Source organism: Watersipora subatra, chromosome 7 (genome assembly GCF_963576615.1).
Source record: "Watersipora subatra chromosome 7, tzWatSuba1.1, whole genome shotgun sequence".
Taxonomy (NCBI): domain Eukaryota; kingdom Metazoa; phylum Bryozoa; class Gymnolaemata; order Cheilostomatida; family Watersiporidae; genus Watersipora; species Watersipora subatra.
Genome location: NC_088714.1, coordinates 4,069,197 through 4,086,095, shown reverse-complemented (window position 1 = coordinate 4,086,095; position 16,899 = coordinate 4,069,197). Strand labels below are relative to the sequence as shown.

The following is a 16,899-nucleotide window of genomic DNA, read 5'->3' as shown; positions in this document are numbered from 1 at the left end:
AAAAGTTTAGTTGCATTATTCTCAAGTTTACTAACGTTCTCTTAAGTCTGCCCAGTATCTTCAAAAAGTAAAGATATTTAAGTAGATCGTTAACGAACTTAACTCTGGGTAGTGTGAAAACTGTGAATGCCCTTTAAGGTCATGGGGTCAAGAATAAAAAGTAGCAGTTTGTTCAATTTTTTATTTAGTTCCGTGATCAAGAAGAAGAGTAAGGCATAGAAAGCTTGTTGAAGAGTAAAGGGGATGGAAGTTAGTGGGAAGGAAAATACAAACGGCAGAGAAGAGGTAAAGGAAGTTGAGGCAATTAAAGATAGACCTATAGAGTAGTTTAAGGAAGAATTTTGTCAAGTACTTTTTAGTACGCAAATATTTCGTTGCTCACAGCATGCTATAAGGTCACTCGACCCTAAAAACTCGAGAAGTGCACTTTCCATTAAAGCCAAATCTTTACATCAGTGGCTAGCCTTTTTTGTAAGGCGAGTAAATGCAACTTAGAATTGGTACCACAAAAAGTTGTTTTGCAAATATAGTGTATAGAATAGCTAGTGTGTGGCAGGTCTACTCAAGCTTGGGTCTCCGACCCGAGACCTGAGAGTTTGAGTATTGGACTCGAGATCTTAGCAGCTCCAATTAGCGCTTGACTGCAACTCACTTTTGTTAACTTGCCAGTATTTGGTCAAGCCACATTTGATGTGCAGGTGCTATTGCACTCAATGCTCCAATGACTACCGGAATTGCAGTTGCTCTTGCATGCCAGTACTCTTAGTCTCCTCTCCAAGTGGGAGATATTTCTCCACTTGTTCGTTTTCTTTGCTGGCTATGTTCTAGTCATTGAGTACTGCTATATCTATTATAGTAGCTCTCTTGTTCTGCTTGTCCACCACTACAATATTTTGCTGGTTTGCCAATACATTGTTGTCAGTTTGGATGTAGAAGTCCCAGAAGAGCTTTGCACAGTCATTCTATATATATAGACTATATGTGTGTGTGTGCGTGCGTGCGTGCGTGTGTGTGTGTGTGTGTGATACCTTGAAATCCGAGCTGCTTACAAGAAACAATTTTTTTTCAATTCGAGTCCAAGCTGAATCTTTGTTTTAAGTTTGAGCGAAATTTTGAAACACAAGCTTGGATTGTGTGGCAGTTAGTGGAAACTCAGGACCTTTTGAACAGTAATTTTTCTGCTTGCTGGTGTAGACTTATTCTTTTTGATTAGTTTGTGAGCATCTTTTGTTTTTGTTGTAATAAATTGCGTAGTTCGTGAAGTTTTGTGTGTACCACTATAGCCTCGAAGAAAAAACTTTCAGAGAAGACTATTAAGGACATTTTACTGACAATGTTCCTGCCTATTTAATACCCTTTTAACTTGCCTCTTTTATTTCTGTAATAAACAAAAGAGCAGGCAAATAAACACCTCCTTTGTTAATGTATTTGTCTGTCTTGCAGGGAAGAATACGGCTTTTTTGTATTAATAACTTATTTTCTTTATTTTAGGTTTTTAGTTATAGTGGTTATTTATATTTGAATATACTGTACAGCATATTACTTATAATAGTATCACGAGCTAATCAAGAGTAAGTTAGGAACGTTATAAAGGACTAAAATGGATTGAATATTTTCTTTCATTTCAAATAGGAAATAATTGCTTGGACCACACGTTTTTGAGAATGTGAGCTCAGGTCTGGAACAAATTATGCTCATATCTCAAGGTACTAGTGTATATGTATTTCTCAGTCGGAACTACTTCACAGTAAGCCCAGTTATACCTTTAGAATCAAACTCTTGAAGCTTTTAATCAAGGATATACTGTCCAACGCTATTTTTAATATATATTAACGACTTATGCTCTAACCTAAAATTCTTAACGCCTATATTGTATGCCTATGATACTAGCTTATTTTACAAATCAAAAACCTTAAATGATGACATTAACCTTATAAACACTGATTTGGTAGAACTTACAAAATGGTGTCAACAAAACAAATTAACTATTCACGTTAAGAAGACATATTACATTATTATAAAGAACTATCAAAACAAATTTAAATTAAATGAAAACTCTTTTTTTTTAAATGGTGATACAATTAAAGGTTGCCTTGCAACAAAATTCACATTACAGTTATTTGGTATCATAAGATTCACTATGTCTTACTCTGCTGTGTTGTAGGTGCAAAATATGTGGAAATGTGATTACAAGCTCTTGAAAGCTCAAAACTGAACAGTTAATCGCCACCGTCACGAGACTGCCGTAAATTAAAAATTTTTTCAAAACGGCTCAAATGCGACGTAGTTGTACAAGACGGTTTCTGTTTACACTTTCACGCAACCTCATTCATCGAAATATTCTCACAGATATACTTCACGCATTCAATAAAACCATGTCTATTGTTCTTATGCGTCTATTCCATCGTCATTGTAATGCTGTTACTTTGAGCACTGATATCTCAAGACCTACCGTGAAAATTTGTTTAATTTTTTAACCTTAGCTCAAAGGAGTGCATATCATCCTCTGATAAACATGACGAGCCTGTTGGTCACCTGTGATAGTCGAAAAATGCGGCAGAAATTATTCGCTCTGTTTGGCAAGAAGTATGGGTCACATAATCAGATTGCGACCAGACGATTAGACCAAGCCGAAACAAAACTGTAAACTAGCGAGCGTCTATATTTGGTAAGGGCTCTTCGGTAAAACACGAAGTGTTTGTCATTTAACTAGTGCTACGAGAAGTTTTATATATTGAGCCTTTTATTGGCCTTTTGATTTACGTGAGAACATCACTTGACAAAATAATAACCAGATGGAATTACTACGTCAGAGAAATAAACGGATTTCAATCTACGGCGGTTTCGTGATGGTTGCGATTAACTGTTCGTTTTTGAGTTTTTAAGAGCTTGTAATCACATTTCCACATATTTTGCGCCTACAACACAGCAGAGTAAGACATGGTGAATCTTTTGATACCAAATAACCGTAATGTGACTTTTATTGCAAGTCAACCTTTAAGAAAACAGACAGTGTTAAATTTCTCGAAATAACTATTGACAAAAATTTAAACTGGAAATTACATATAGAAAGCTTATTAAAACAATTATGTCCACTTAGTGGCCTATTGTACCGATTATCTTTTCATTTACCATGAAATATTCTAATTTTACTTGATAACACTTGGATCAATTCAAAAATTTCATATTGTATTGAAGCCTGGGGGAATGCTCCATTGATTTATTTTGAAAAGTTATTCATCAAAAAAGAGTAGTTCGCATTATTAACAAGAAACCTTTTTATTTCTCGAATGGGGTTCTTTTTGAAAAATGCAACATATAATGTTTGTCAGTTGTTTAAATTTCGGACTTTGCTTACGAATCATATATTTTTTTACTTATCATATTCTCATCTTTCACAGCACTAATACACTCAAAATTCTAATTTCAATTTACCTTTACCTAAATCATCTTCCGCCGCTGGTCACAAAAGAACAATTTATCAAGAAGCTGTTTTATGGAACACCCCCTATTTCTATTCATAGTATACAAAACAGGTTAGGTTTTAAGAGGAGTTTGAGGGCATGGCTATTGGGATAATCCTTTTTTTTCAACTATAATGTTTAATTATGTTGAATTACATGGCCTCATCATCACCTTTCACTGGATGCTCGTTGTCTAGTTTTTATTTATTTTAAATATATTTTAATTTTATTGATGAAATAAAGCAAACAAACAAATCTCACACCTCTTCATGTCAGTCAATACAAATAATCAATTCAGATCAATGCAATACTTAATAGTTGCTGCTGAAGTTATCATGAAAGCTTGCAGCAAATCAAAAGCTGAAGCAACTGTGAATCGAACAGCCAAAAATATGTAGAACCAATTGATCTTATGTATTGAGTTAAAAGAAATGTTCTGTATTCTCAAGATTTCTAAGTTTATGGAAATGTAGGAAAAGTATGTTTATTATTGACTAAACAGCCTGGTTCGAATGAAAATTTGGAGAATGAAAAGTTTCTATATACTCGCAAAAATTAAAAGAGTGTAATGTTCGAAAAGTTGTCAAATTGCATATTTGGTGTAAAGGTATGAGTTATCCACACTGCTCTGAAACCGATGTTGGCATGAAAGATTTTTTTAACTATAGTGACACGGGCTAATCGTTTATCACCAAATATGAAGCCATGTGAAGCAGTAGTCATCTTGTAATTCGGAAAAATGTGCATGGATGTTTGGTCCCAAATCTTAAATACAAACTTTAAATACAGACTTAACGAGTGGGTTGTTGAAATGTGCGTGCTCTTGCATGGCATTGCTTATGGCCGCTCATCAAATAAGGGGCTCTTGCATGGCATTGCTTATGGCCGCTCATCAAATAAGGGGCTCTTGCGTGGCATTGCTTATGGCCGCTCATCAAATAAGGGGCTCTTGCGTGGCATTGCTTATGGCCGCTCATCAAATAAGGGGCTCTTGCGTGGCATTGCTTATGGCCGCTCATCAAATAAGGGGCTCTTGCGTGGCATTGCTTATGGCCGCTCATCAAATAAGGGGCTCTTGCGTGGCATTGCTTATGGCCGCTCATCAAATAAGGGGCTCTTGCATGGCATTGCTTATGGCCGTTCATCAAATAAGGGGCTCTTGCATGGCATTGCTTATGGCCGCTCATCAAATAAGGGGCTCTTGCGTGGCATTGCTTATGGCCGCTCATCAAATAAGGGGCTCTTGCGTGGCATTGCTTATGGCCGCTCATCAAATAAGGGGCTCTTGCGTGGCATTGCTTATGGCCGCTCATCAAATAAGGGGCTCTTGCGTGGCATTGCTTATGGCCGCTCATCAAATAAGGGGCTCTTGCGTGGCATTGCTTATGGCCGCTCATCAAATAAGGGGCTCTTGCATGGCATTGCTTATGGCCGTTCATCAAATAAGGGGCTCTTGCGTGGCATTGCTTATGGCCGCTCATCAAATAAGGGGCCCTTGCGTGGCATTGCTTATGGCCGCTCATCAAATAAGGGGCTCTTGCGTGGCATTGCTTATGGCCGCTCATCAAATAAGGGGCTCTTGCATGGCATTGCTTATGGCCGTTCATCAAATAAGGGGCTCTTGCGTGGCATTGCTTATGGCCGCTCATCAAATAAGGGGCTCTTGCGTGGCATTGCTTATGGCCGCTCATCAAATAAGGGGCTCTTGCATGGCATTGCTTATGGCCGCTCATCAAATAAGGGGCTCTTGCATGGCATTGCTTATGGCCGCTCATCAAATAAGGGCAGCGGACCAACCCTACACAAAACAATAACTTCAAGTTAATAAATGTGTTTTTCAGTTATGCTATTGAATTAAGTTCTACACTGATTTTGATTGCATTGCCTACGAACTGGAACCTAATTGTGTAGCACTTTTCTATTCTTTTCCATTGCCATTAGGGGTGTCTTTAGATTAGTTATCAGATTCTTTAAAAGACAGTACTCTCTCATTTGTCTGCTATGATGTTTCAGCAGTTATTTGCAGATAGAAGTTTCAACTTTGGATGTCTCTGATTTTTCGCACCCTGAGTTTACTTATTACTCTAAATAGATATTAAGAAAAAACTCATCCTTGTGAAACGATAAAGAAAATGCTATCCAAAGGTAAAAAGAAGAAGTCAGTATCTTCTGAAGGAATAGTTGGAAAGTATATAAAGAAAGAAGTACCTTCAGTCATTCCAAGATGTGAGTGGATTCCATCATTTTTCCGAAATTTCTCTCCAAGTTTGAATCATTGTTTATCCGAGAGATTCTTCTGTTTGATACTCTTTGTAGATGTGCATTGGAGCATATTGAATTTACTGCCATATATCATTATATGAACCACCGTTTCCTTTTTTAGTAAAAATTGTTCAACCTGTCATCATTGTAGCTATCAATCACTACTGTTACATGTATATTGCAGCTGCTGTATATCCAACACCAATCAATAAACCAGGGAGCAATGATGAGAGATATAGGATGGCTACTCCTTTTCCATTCAACACACCACGACAGTCCGCACCACCCTTTAGATCAGCTCCTCAAAATCCTTCAACTTCTGCATTAAACTCTGAGCAACATCGACCGCCTCCTGCAATTCAACGCTATCAGCCTATTAGACATCACAGCAAGCCTGGGGTCCATCGTACTGCACACGGTAAAGAAACTAGAGCTAGTAATTCTATTCTGCTTTAATTTCTGCAAGCCAACTTTAGGGGAACTTTCGATATCTACTCAATTCGAAAACTGTTTGATTTACTACCAGTCTGTTTCATAGTCTGATGCAGGAAGCTCACTGCACTTCCATGCTTTGTAGGAGTTGTTATTCCTTTACAGAAATTATTGTAAATGGGTGTCTCCATCCATACAATCAAAAAGGGTCTTAGGTGACCAAGATTTATAAAGTGTGGTTCACAAACTGATAATTTGCAAAAAATATTACATGCTTGTTAACTTGTTCTATCTGTTTATTACCATCGCCTTGCAATTTCACTGACTCCTTATTTGAGGTAATTTATATAACTTACTAATCATTTTTAGGTTGGTTTTAATTTTAAATTGTATCATGTTAATTTACAGTAAAGTATAGGCTAAAAGTCAGCATTAAGTGTTCGATACTAAAGTAGAGCTTACTATAAATTTGGTAAGAAATTTATTAAAGTTTGACCAAGCATAAAAATTACTAAGTTTCATATTACACAAAAGGTGTGTAACACTCATCAGATAAAATGCTTAATGAGGACTATACATGAAATTCTGCATTAGCTGGTAAACTGAAATAGTAGCTCAAGTATTAAAAGCTAGATGGATGGGTCTATTATGTAACGCTTTTCTGTAAAAATGTTTCTTAGAACGTCTACACATACATGTAGATATTAGTTTACTTCGTTTGTTTAGAGTTGCCTTCTCGGGTCTGTAAATGATGAAATCTTTTTCCAAAGTACGCAACTTGCAATTGTTTTTAGAATAAGGCTTGGTGTGTGATAAAATTTTCCAGGTTATGTATGTGGTAGTCGGGGCTGCTTTCTTTGAGGTCCCATATGTAGCTGCTTAGCTCGGTAAATTGGCATTTAGATATGTCCTTGAATGTCAATTTGTGATGGTTATATCTTGTTTTGAAGCTGTTTTCAGTGAGCCCTACATATGTGGCTACAGGTTTTTTGTTATCGGTGGTTGTTACGCTTGCTTGGTATATTACTGATTCTGCCCGGCAATTGTCTGGTATTGGGCAGGTGTTCTTATTTCTGCAATTGCAGCCAGGATTAGTTGTTTCTTGATTGTTTAGTGATAGTAGCTTCTGATTGTGCGAGTTGATAGCCTGTTTTACGTTGTTCATACAGCTATAGCTTAATTTTATAACATTTCGATTTAAGAGTTTATGTAGCTTGTGGTTGGTAAAAAATTTTTACTGAGTCTTTTGTTAATTGCCAGGGGTATATTTTTAATGATGTTAGGCGGGTGGTTAGAATTTTTTGAACATTGGTGATGGTGGTGTTTGGCTTAGTGTAGGGTGCATACGTCCCGTTTTTCAGGTTTAGGGTTACATCTAGGAAATTCACTATTTTTCTGTTGGCTTCTATTGTTATTTTTGGATCATGTGAGCTAAAGATAGCGCAGAGGTCTTTCTTGATGTTGTCAACTGGGCGTGGTGTTGCGTTTAAAGCTCCCAGACCAGCGTCTCTATATTGTCCAAATTTGTTCTGGTATTTTTTTTAGATATTTGATATAAGATGTATGCACCTACTAGCTCACATGTTTCGACGCCATCAAAATATTCCATAGTTACATCAAATAGATTTGGTGAAGTGTTCTTACCCCATGGCGTTCTTTATTATACAAGATTGATTTCTTGGTGTGTAGGATTATTGCCTATCTCTCTCTCTCTTTTTCTCTCTTTCTCTCGCTCTTTCTCTCTCGCTTTTTCTCTTTCCTTCTCTCTCTCGCTCTCTTTCTCTCACTCGAATTTAGATGTCCTTGAATGTCGATTTGTGATGGTTGTATCTTGTTTTGAAGCTGTTTGACACCTGTCCTATACCAGACAATTGCTTAGCAAAATCGGTAATATACCAGACAAGCGTAACAACCACCAATAACAAAAACCTGTAGCCACATATGTAGGGCTCACCGAAAACAGCTTCAAAACAAGATATAACCATCACAAATCGACATTCAAGGACATATCTAAATGCCACTCTACCGAGCTAAGCAGCTACATATGGGACCTCAAAGAAAACAGCACCGACTACCGCATAACCTGAAAAATTTTATCACACGCCAAGCTTTACTCTAAAATCAGCGGAAAATGCAAGTTATGTACTTTGGAAAAATATTTCATTATTTACCGACCCAAGAAGGCAACTCTAAACAAATGAAATAAATTAATATCTACGTGTAGACATTCTAAGAAACATCTTTTACGAAATAGCGTTACATAATAGACCCCATCCATCTAGCTTTTAATACCTGAGCTACTATTTCAGTTTACCAGCTAATGCAGAATTTCATGTATAGTCCTCATTAATCATTTTATCTGATGAGTGTTACACACCTTTTGTGTAATATGAAACTTTTAGTAATTTTTATGCTTAGTCAAATTTCTTACCAAATTTATATGATAGCAATTAATTTAATTTAATTAGTTAATTTATATGATAGCAAACTGAGCTGGATGATCACATTTGAAATAAAAATATTTAGGTCATTACTAAATTGAATTTTTTTCAAAGATTATCGTTTCTGTTTGTCAAGAAAGTTTTGGCAGATTCGTTCTCCAAAAGATAAGTCACAGAAAAAAAACATCTAATACTAGCACAAAGGATCAGTCTTCAAGGTCTAAAAGTGTGCTAATTGTCTCAAGCCTGCAGTCACGCTAATAAAAAACTGGTTGTTGATTCACTCAATAAGTCAGAAACTGACCTAACTGTAAATATATAACATGTGATGACTTGCTGCATGTTTTCGTTTTAGAAAAGTTTTCAAGAGAGGAGAACTCCAGGGAGGCCTATTATAACTCTGCTCCCACCATTGATGCAGAGAAGATTCTCAATAAACTCGAACTGGCAAATCGGAGAGGGCAGGGCATTCGGTCTACTCAATCATCCAATCACGCTGTTTCACAACAAGGTCATCAGCAGCAAGGTCATCAGCAACAAGGTCATCAACAGCAAGGTTATCAGCAGCAAGGTCATCAGCAGCAAGCTCATCAGCAGCAAGGTCATCAGCAGCAAGGTCATCAGCAGCCAGCTCATCCTTCTCAGCAACCTTCTAGCAACTTACCTTCCTCACAACTAGCAACTCATTTCCAGAAAAATAAGGTAAGTTACTTTGGTATTTCAGTTTCTCAACATTTTGGCAAGCGCCTGCTTCAAGTTATGCCTGTGCCTCAGAGATATTTTACTGCTGCAACAAGAATTCGGATGTCATGCAAAGGCTTGCATTACTTTTTCTCCTAATGTTTAATTTGTAAAAATACCTTATCATCTTACTTCATATCGGTAAGACTGGTCCTTACCGATGTGAAGTAAGTAATATAGTCAAGGTCACATGGAGTTTTGCTGTAGGAACCACAGACTAATGTAGATATCGCGAAAAGGCCTTTGCCTAGGCAACCTTACCCATTGCCAGCATCTAGTTTTGCTATTCCAAAGCAACAGCCTGTGTCAGTTCGAGAGGAGGATTTGTCTACTCAAATGCAGAATCTGGAGTTGCCTGCGGACACCATATCTGGTGAGCTACATCCACGTAATTAACCTCGAATCCACCTGTCTTATCGCTTACATTTAAGCAGTGCATGTATGACTTATATATAGAAGTTATTCTACCAGCAAAAATATTGCTAACAGTTTATAGGGCTGTATTTGTACAGCTATGGTGATCATTAAACCTTTATCGTATAGTTGTAGTTGATATTCTTGCTGGGAAACTAATATAGATTGTGAAAGACAACTATTTATGTTATCTATGTCAATATATACTCTATTTATTCTCTGTTAAGCTACGTAGGCCAGACTAACAAAGAAAAGTAGGTTGTCTACTAGTGTATTTCCTATGATCATTTTCAGTCAGTCACGTTTCGACAAGTGTGTGTATGAAAAATACTACTGTTGCAGCAAATGTTATCCACCAAAATTTTGAGTACGGCGATACTGGTTCTTCTTAATACAGGTATAAACTTAAAAATTAGATATAGAAATTAAATGCGTCACTGAAGTGCACGAAGCAACTTTGTCTGACTGAATGGAGAGAGAATGCAGAGGCAAATCCTACTCGTGAGTTTTCATATGAACAGTTTTTAGTTTTGCAATTTTTAGCGAATTGCCTGTGAAGAAACCGGAAATTGAAGTTTGAAATTCAATTTCAAACTTCAATTTCAACACATCTATTCTACACAGCTACAAAACTTGCCTGTCAGACTAGTTGTACTGTAAAGGTTGTTGCAAAACCATGGAAAGAGGTCCATACCGCTGTGTTATTCCAGCACAAGGACAGAGGTCCATACCGCTGTATTATTCCAACACCAGGACAGAGGTCCATACAGTGGTAAAGTCTAGAAACTTCTATTGCAGAAAGTGAGGAAGCTCATCAGATTCAACAATACCATTTAGAGAAACGAATCCAGTATGCAAAACAAGCGGACAAGGAGATGCGCGGCTACCTTCAACCAAGTCCCCAGCTCACCCAGTACCCAGCAGCTCCCAGCCTTCACCAACCTCACCAAGTCCTTAATATAACTGGTTCAAATGGCACATCTATCGCACAACAGCCATCCACTTCTAGCCTTATTTCTTCAACTTGGTAAGAGAAGTCGAGACATTACTCCTATTCATTCTCCGATATTCTCCAATCGTTATGTTCTTTGCTTTCAACAGATTCCAGTGTTCAGATTGGAAGTGAACATTTCATTCACTTCCCACACTTTCTTTTTAGACTAAACTTTTACCCTTCCTTCTTACTTTATTCGTCTGAAGTACACTGTTAGTCATTCGAATGCGATACTTAGCAATTCTGTAATTACAGTGACTATGTTTTCGATGCGTGGATGATGAGGATTAGGAGTTGTGCACACATTGAGTTACTGCGCAATTATAAGTGTTTCAATGGACATATATTAAATGTTCATTGAATGGGCATTGCAGATTCACACGGGCGCTATCTTAACAAATATAAGGAATTTTATGCCAGAGGTCACAGCGGTGTACCGCTGCCTCACTTAGCAGCACGCTTTTCGAAATAGGAAAGACTGAATTGTGGAAAATGTTTAAAATGGAATAGCTTGCACGATATTTTCTCATGTATTGTTTGCAAATGCCATTTCCATTGTTCGCAATCATGTAACGGATAGAAAGTTGCGAGAGACAAAACTAGTTTGACTCGCTATTTTTTGTCATTCTCATCTTGCGGATGATGCAAACTGAGGATTAGTCGTGTTGTGTAAATATAGTGATACTAATTACCTGAAGCAAGGAATGTCTTATGCCATCCTTTATGTTGCAGCACAATAACAGGTGTCATGTCATCAGCTGACTCACTGCAGCACCAGCAACCTTCCGTCATGTCATATGGTATGCGATATTACTCATCCCTAACTCTGTTCCCGTTTCTCCTTTGCCTCTGTTGACAGTCTATGTTCTTATTATCATAGTATGCTTTGAATAATCAGTGCCACATGCGGCTGCTCAGCTTTTTTATTTGCATTGTAATCTCAAGCTCACGAGAGCAGTGTTTTCTTAAACCATAACTGCCACATATAACTTTTATCGTTTTTTTAGGTAAACCAGACACATGGATTCCGATTTTGTACTCAAAATAAAGATTGGTCCACTAACTTTCTAAGTCATGAAGGCTTTTTTAAAGCGTTTCAATATTCATCTCGAAAACAACACAATCGGCACAACAAGCTCCGCCGATAAATATGTGACGTGCGCTAGCTTTTTAGGAACGGAAGTTAGGGATGTTCAGTCCGATTTAGAATGATAGAGATGGTGTCTTAAAACCCATTATTATCTAAATTCAGCCTGCAAAATAATCTCAGTCTTTTATGAAAGGTAGATAACCTATATAAAAATGTTTGTAGCTTGTTACAGGATGTTTAATAGGCTGAACGCCGAGAAAAATGAGCTCAAAAAAACGCGATTTGATCACAAGCTAACGTTGTTGTCACGCTTTTTTGAGCTCATTTTTAAATATGCAATGTTTAAATAGCTTATCTACCTTTCAGAAACGACTGAGATTATTTTGCAGGCTGAATTTAGATAATAATGAGTTTTAAGACACCTATCTCTATCATTCTAAATCGGACTAAACATCTCAAATTTCCATTCCTTAAAAGCTAGTATACGTCAGATTTTTATGGGTGGAGCTTGTTGTGCCGATCGTGTTGTTTTCGAGACCGATATTAAAACGCTGTAAAAAAGCCTTTATTACTCTGAAAGTTAGTGGACCAATCTTTATTTTGAGTACAAAATCGGAATCAGCTCGTCTGATTTACCTAGTAAATACAATAAAAGTTGTGCGTGACAGTTATGGTTTAACATCACTGCGTTTAGAGGCTTTAAGAAACAATTGAAACACATGATTTTTCTATTTATTCTTTTGCTAAGCATATTTATCTTGTTTTATTGGAAATTTCTATGCATTACATTGCATTGTTATTTATACAGAATGATAGCTTATATATAACTATCAGGGAGGCAGCGATTATTCGGTTTAAAACTAGCCTTTATAATTTTGTTGGGACAGTCCACATCATTACATGCTAGAGTAACTCCAAAACAATTGACCAATCTCACGCATCTTTGCAATCTATCAATTACAAAAGGTTTTTAAATCGCACAGCTTTATGTAATTTTCATAGCAGAATAATATGTTTACATTACCCATGGCTCTATTAGACTGTAAATGTCGTTACTCTTATTATATATTGTTATACTATTATATTATTATTACTATCGTCTTTTATTATTTTACAAGCTATCAGATTTACAAATAATACCAAGGTTTGCATAAAAAGACAAAACTATAAATTCTAAGTTATATGGACACATTGTGTTGTTACAAACAGCAATTATTTCTATGTTCATGCTTTGAATGCAAAGATTTAAAAGCAATTCATGAAATTAATCTTTTTGCAGTCTTGATTATTTGTTGAGTTTTTTTCATTTTTAGGCGTTTATAGACAACCCGTGTGAATGATGTACGTTTATAGACAACCCGTGTGATGATGTACGTTTATAGACAACCCGTGTGAATGATGTACGTTTATAGATAACCTGTGTGATGATGTACGTTTATAGACAACCCGTGTGATGATGTACATTTATAGACAACCCGTGTGATGATGTACGTTTATAGATAACCTGTGTGATGATGTACGTTTATAGACAACCCGTGTGATGATGTACATTTATAGACAACCCGTGTGATGATGTACATTTATAGACAACCCGTGTGATGATGTACGTTTATAGACAACCCGTGTGAATGATGTACGTTTATAGACAACCAGGGGAATGATGTACGTTTATAGACAACCCGTGTGAATGATGTTCGTTTATAGACAACCCGTGTGATGATGTACATTTATAGATAACCCGTGTGATGATGTACGTTTATAGACAACCCGTGTGATGATGTACGTTTATAGACAACCCGTGTGATGATGTACGTTTATAGATAACCTGTGTGATGATGTACGTTTATAGACAACCCGTGTGAATGATGTACGTTTATAGACAACCCGTGTGATGATGTACGTTTATAGATAACCTGTGTGATGATGTACGTTTATAGACAACCCGTGTGATGATGTACATTTATAGACAACCCGTGTGATGATGTACGTTTATAGACAACCCGTGTGAATGATGTACGTTTATAGACAACCAGGGGAATGATGTACGTTTATAGACAACCCGTGTGAATGATGTACGTTTATAGACAACCCGTGTGAATGATGTACGTTTATAGACAACCCGTGTGATGATGTACGTTTATAGACAACCCGTGTGATGATGTACGTTTATAGACAACCCGTGTGATGATGTACGTTTATAGACAACCCGTGTGATGATGTACGTTTATAGACAACCCGTGTGATGATGTACGTTTATAGACAACCCGTGTGAATGATGTACGTTTATAGACAACCCGTGTGATGATGTCATTTGGGAAGAAAAAGTAAAAAGGTTTTTGTCATTTTGTTGCAAAATTTCCTAAAGGCGTATGATTGCACGCTAATGAAATTTTATGCCAACCACAAAAGCTCCTGCTTTTTCACACATAGAGAAGGTAAATCTCACACACGTAATACAGTATGCACAACCAGATGCATTGCTCATCGTACACCTGCACACTGTGCTTTCTTTTTGACAGGGCAGTCTCTCACATCTATATAACCTGGTCTCTTAGCGTCCTAGTCAGTTACATGTATATGGAAACATTGTTCTAATACTTAATTCACCTAATCAAATATATGGAGGGGATAATTCTGTAAATGGTGTTTCTGTCTGTTGCTTTAGGTTTGGCTGAGATGCCATTGCCACCTGGCTGGTCTGTTGACTTTACCATGCGAGGACGAAAGTACTTTGTAGACCACAACACACAGACGACCCACTGGAGTCATCCGCTCGAGAAGGAGTCGCTTCCCATGGGCTGGGAAAGGGTCGGTCTAGAGTATTTTTGTGGCTACAATCACTGATTTTGCGGTAGTTAAAGGACTTCTAAATTGTAGTTTAGCAATTATTTGACATTAATTTGTGGGAGTTGTCTCATCATATGTACCCTATTCTAATTTACCTTTTTTGAAAATCTGTCTGTTCGTTATCGGGTAATATTTATTTGTAATGTTATGTAATGCTCTCCATGTTGCTATTACACAGAAATTTAACCGTCTGATGCACAAGGTTGTGTTTGCCCGTAACTACGAGTGTCATCGTCTGTCTCCGTAGGTCGACTCGCATGAGCACGGTGTTTATTACGTCAACCACACGACTAGGACTGCTCAGTTCAACCATCCATCTGCGCTCAGCTTGCCTGGACAAGAGTCTCTTCAGTATCAACAGGGTGGTGTTACCAATCGTCAGCTTGACCAGTCAGCTCTGCTCGCGGCGCATCGGCGGGTGCCTAGTCTCCTTTCTCCCAATCAGAACAATGAAGGTACACAGGCTATGTTTGTTTTGGTTACCTGGGTGATAGTGCCTAGTGCAATAGTTTTAGGAGTAGTGAGCATCCAGGTAGTTATATGTCAGCGGGTAACGCAGGCCAAGCGCTGAGAGCAGCAACATCGTTTTTCTTAGCATGAAATGCTCAGTCTATCTTTATTTGAGGCAGAGAGGGCAGAATTCTAGATTTTTCTATAGAGTAATGACCTAGTTCACTCATTCACATGTTCAACTGTTTGTTATTCCTATTCTCACCAATGGATTATTTTGAGATTTGAAGAGTTTGGTGTGAGTTTCTCTACTCCATGTTTCAGACATTCCAGACTGGTTGTGGGTGTTTTTCAAGGCCCCACTAGAGCACGACCACAAGCTAAAGGTGAGCTCGTGTCATCTTCCATGTTTTCTGTCATCATTGTTGTCTCTAGCGAATCATTGCTATAGTTTTTGTCATCCCTCTATAACAAGCGGGTGTCTGTAAAGACCTCTCTAACGGTTCGATGAATTTTTGATGAACGGTTCTCATGGCTGAACTACTAGAAAAAATAGACTAACAGGTTCTTCTCTCGTCTGTTACCAGTGGGACCTGTTCGGTCTAGGTGAGCTCGAGACGTTCAACAGGCAGATGATGCGTGTGTACAAGAAAGAGTTGGAGGACCTAGTCATGGGTTATGAGGCGTATATTCAGGCTATCTATCGCCAAATGGAGCAGAGGAAGCGGCAGCAGACCAACACCTGACCTTGACCTCATTATTTTTCCTGCTTCCATCTCATGCAGCTCTGATGTAACTCGGTTAAGAGCCTAGCCATTTGTTATTGCTCTTCTCATGTTAGTCAGGTGGGTTCTGGTTTCAAGGAGAAATAAACAGTCTGCTCAAAGCTTCACTCTCTAAATATTTTACCGATATTTTAAGAATGTTGGCGAACAGTTTGGGCAAAGTTTCATGCGCTGCTGTTGGTCTCGACTTAATATCTAGTTAAAGCTTTTTAACAGAACTCCATATTTTTAGATGTTGATAGATGCCTATTTGTGCAGTGATGTCAGCTACATATCATAAGCGGGTTGTTTACTACTGAAGTCGAAGTTTAGCCGATGCAAATTAGCTAGTTTATGTGCAGAGATGCCCTTTCCCTACTTTTATACACAGTTTCTATTTTAGGTTACAATGCTATACAATGTTGATAGTAGTAAGTTAGTTTGCTTACAGTCTGAGCTGAGGTCTGTCTACTCTATACTGTTGGGCCGTAGTGCTCATTGCTATGACATTTTAACTTTTCCTCGTTCTATAGCAATTGTTATATCTCTAATTGTTACCAAATGTTTTTCATACTTGTTGCTATGTTGGTCACCAGCGTGAGCTAGAGCTTTGTTATCACCCTCACCACTAGCATTATTGTTGTCACTCTCATCGCTAGCATTATTGTTATCACTCTCATCGCTAGCATTATTGGAAGATTGTACTTCATATTTACAATTAGGCTCACAGAATATTTTTGTATTGAAACGTTTTACGCCTTTTGGCATCAATACATGATTTAAATTTGTTAATTTCTTGGCTTTTTTTATGCTGACAGAATCAGAATGCTGACAAAATTTATGCCGACAGAGTCAGCGTTATTTCCAGAAGCATACTTTATGAAGAAGTCGCCTATATGTCGATCATAAACGCAATTATATTTGCAATTGTAATTTTTAAATTTTTGTGTCTAAAAGGAAGTTTTACCTCATTTGTAAGATTCATGGTCCATGCCAGGAA

The 16,899-nt window shown here is 37.6% G+C and overlaps 1 protein-coding gene across 2 annotated transcripts; it reads left to right on the top strand.

Moving 5' to 3' along the window:
- The first annotated feature begins 191 nt into the window (after window positions 1–191).
- LOC137399818 (scaffold protein salvador-like) lies at window positions 192–16,691 on the top strand. 2 transcript variants are annotated; one of them, XM_068086052.1, is made up of 11 exons: window positions 192–285; window positions 5,491–5,690; window positions 5,911–6,144; window positions 8,955–9,301; window positions 9,548–9,713; window positions 10,553–10,781; window positions 11,481–11,548; window positions 14,504–14,646; window positions 14,933–15,140; window positions 15,460–15,521; window positions 15,723–16,691. In XM_068086052.1, exons 2-11 carry the CDS (start codon window positions 5,597–5,599, stop codon window positions 15,879–15,881), a joined length of 1,710 nt encoding a protein of 569 aa, XP_067942153.1. In that variant the 5' UTR covers window positions 192–285; window positions 5,491–5,596; the 3' UTR covers window positions 15,882–16,691. The 2 variants fall into 2 exon arrangements, with proteins under 2 accessions (XP_067942153.1, XP_067942152.1); XM_068086051.1 differs by having other exon boundaries at window positions 252–285; window positions 5,478–5,690.
- The last annotated feature ends 208 nt before the right edge of the window (window positions 16,692–16,899 follow it).

Coding starts and splice junctions, on each gene's coding strand:
- LOC137399818 (XM_068086052.1), top strand. CDS start 5,597: ATGCTATCCAAAGGTAAAAAGAAGAAGTCAGTATCTTCTGAAGGAATA. Junction 9,302..9,547: donor CTCATTTCCAGAAAAATAAG/GTAAGTTACTTT, acceptor GTTTTGCTGTAG/GAACCACAGACTAATGTAGA. Junction 15,141..15,459: donor TCCCAATCAGAACAATGAAG/GTACACAGGCTA, acceptor TCCATGTTTCAG/ACATTCCAGACTGGTTGTGG.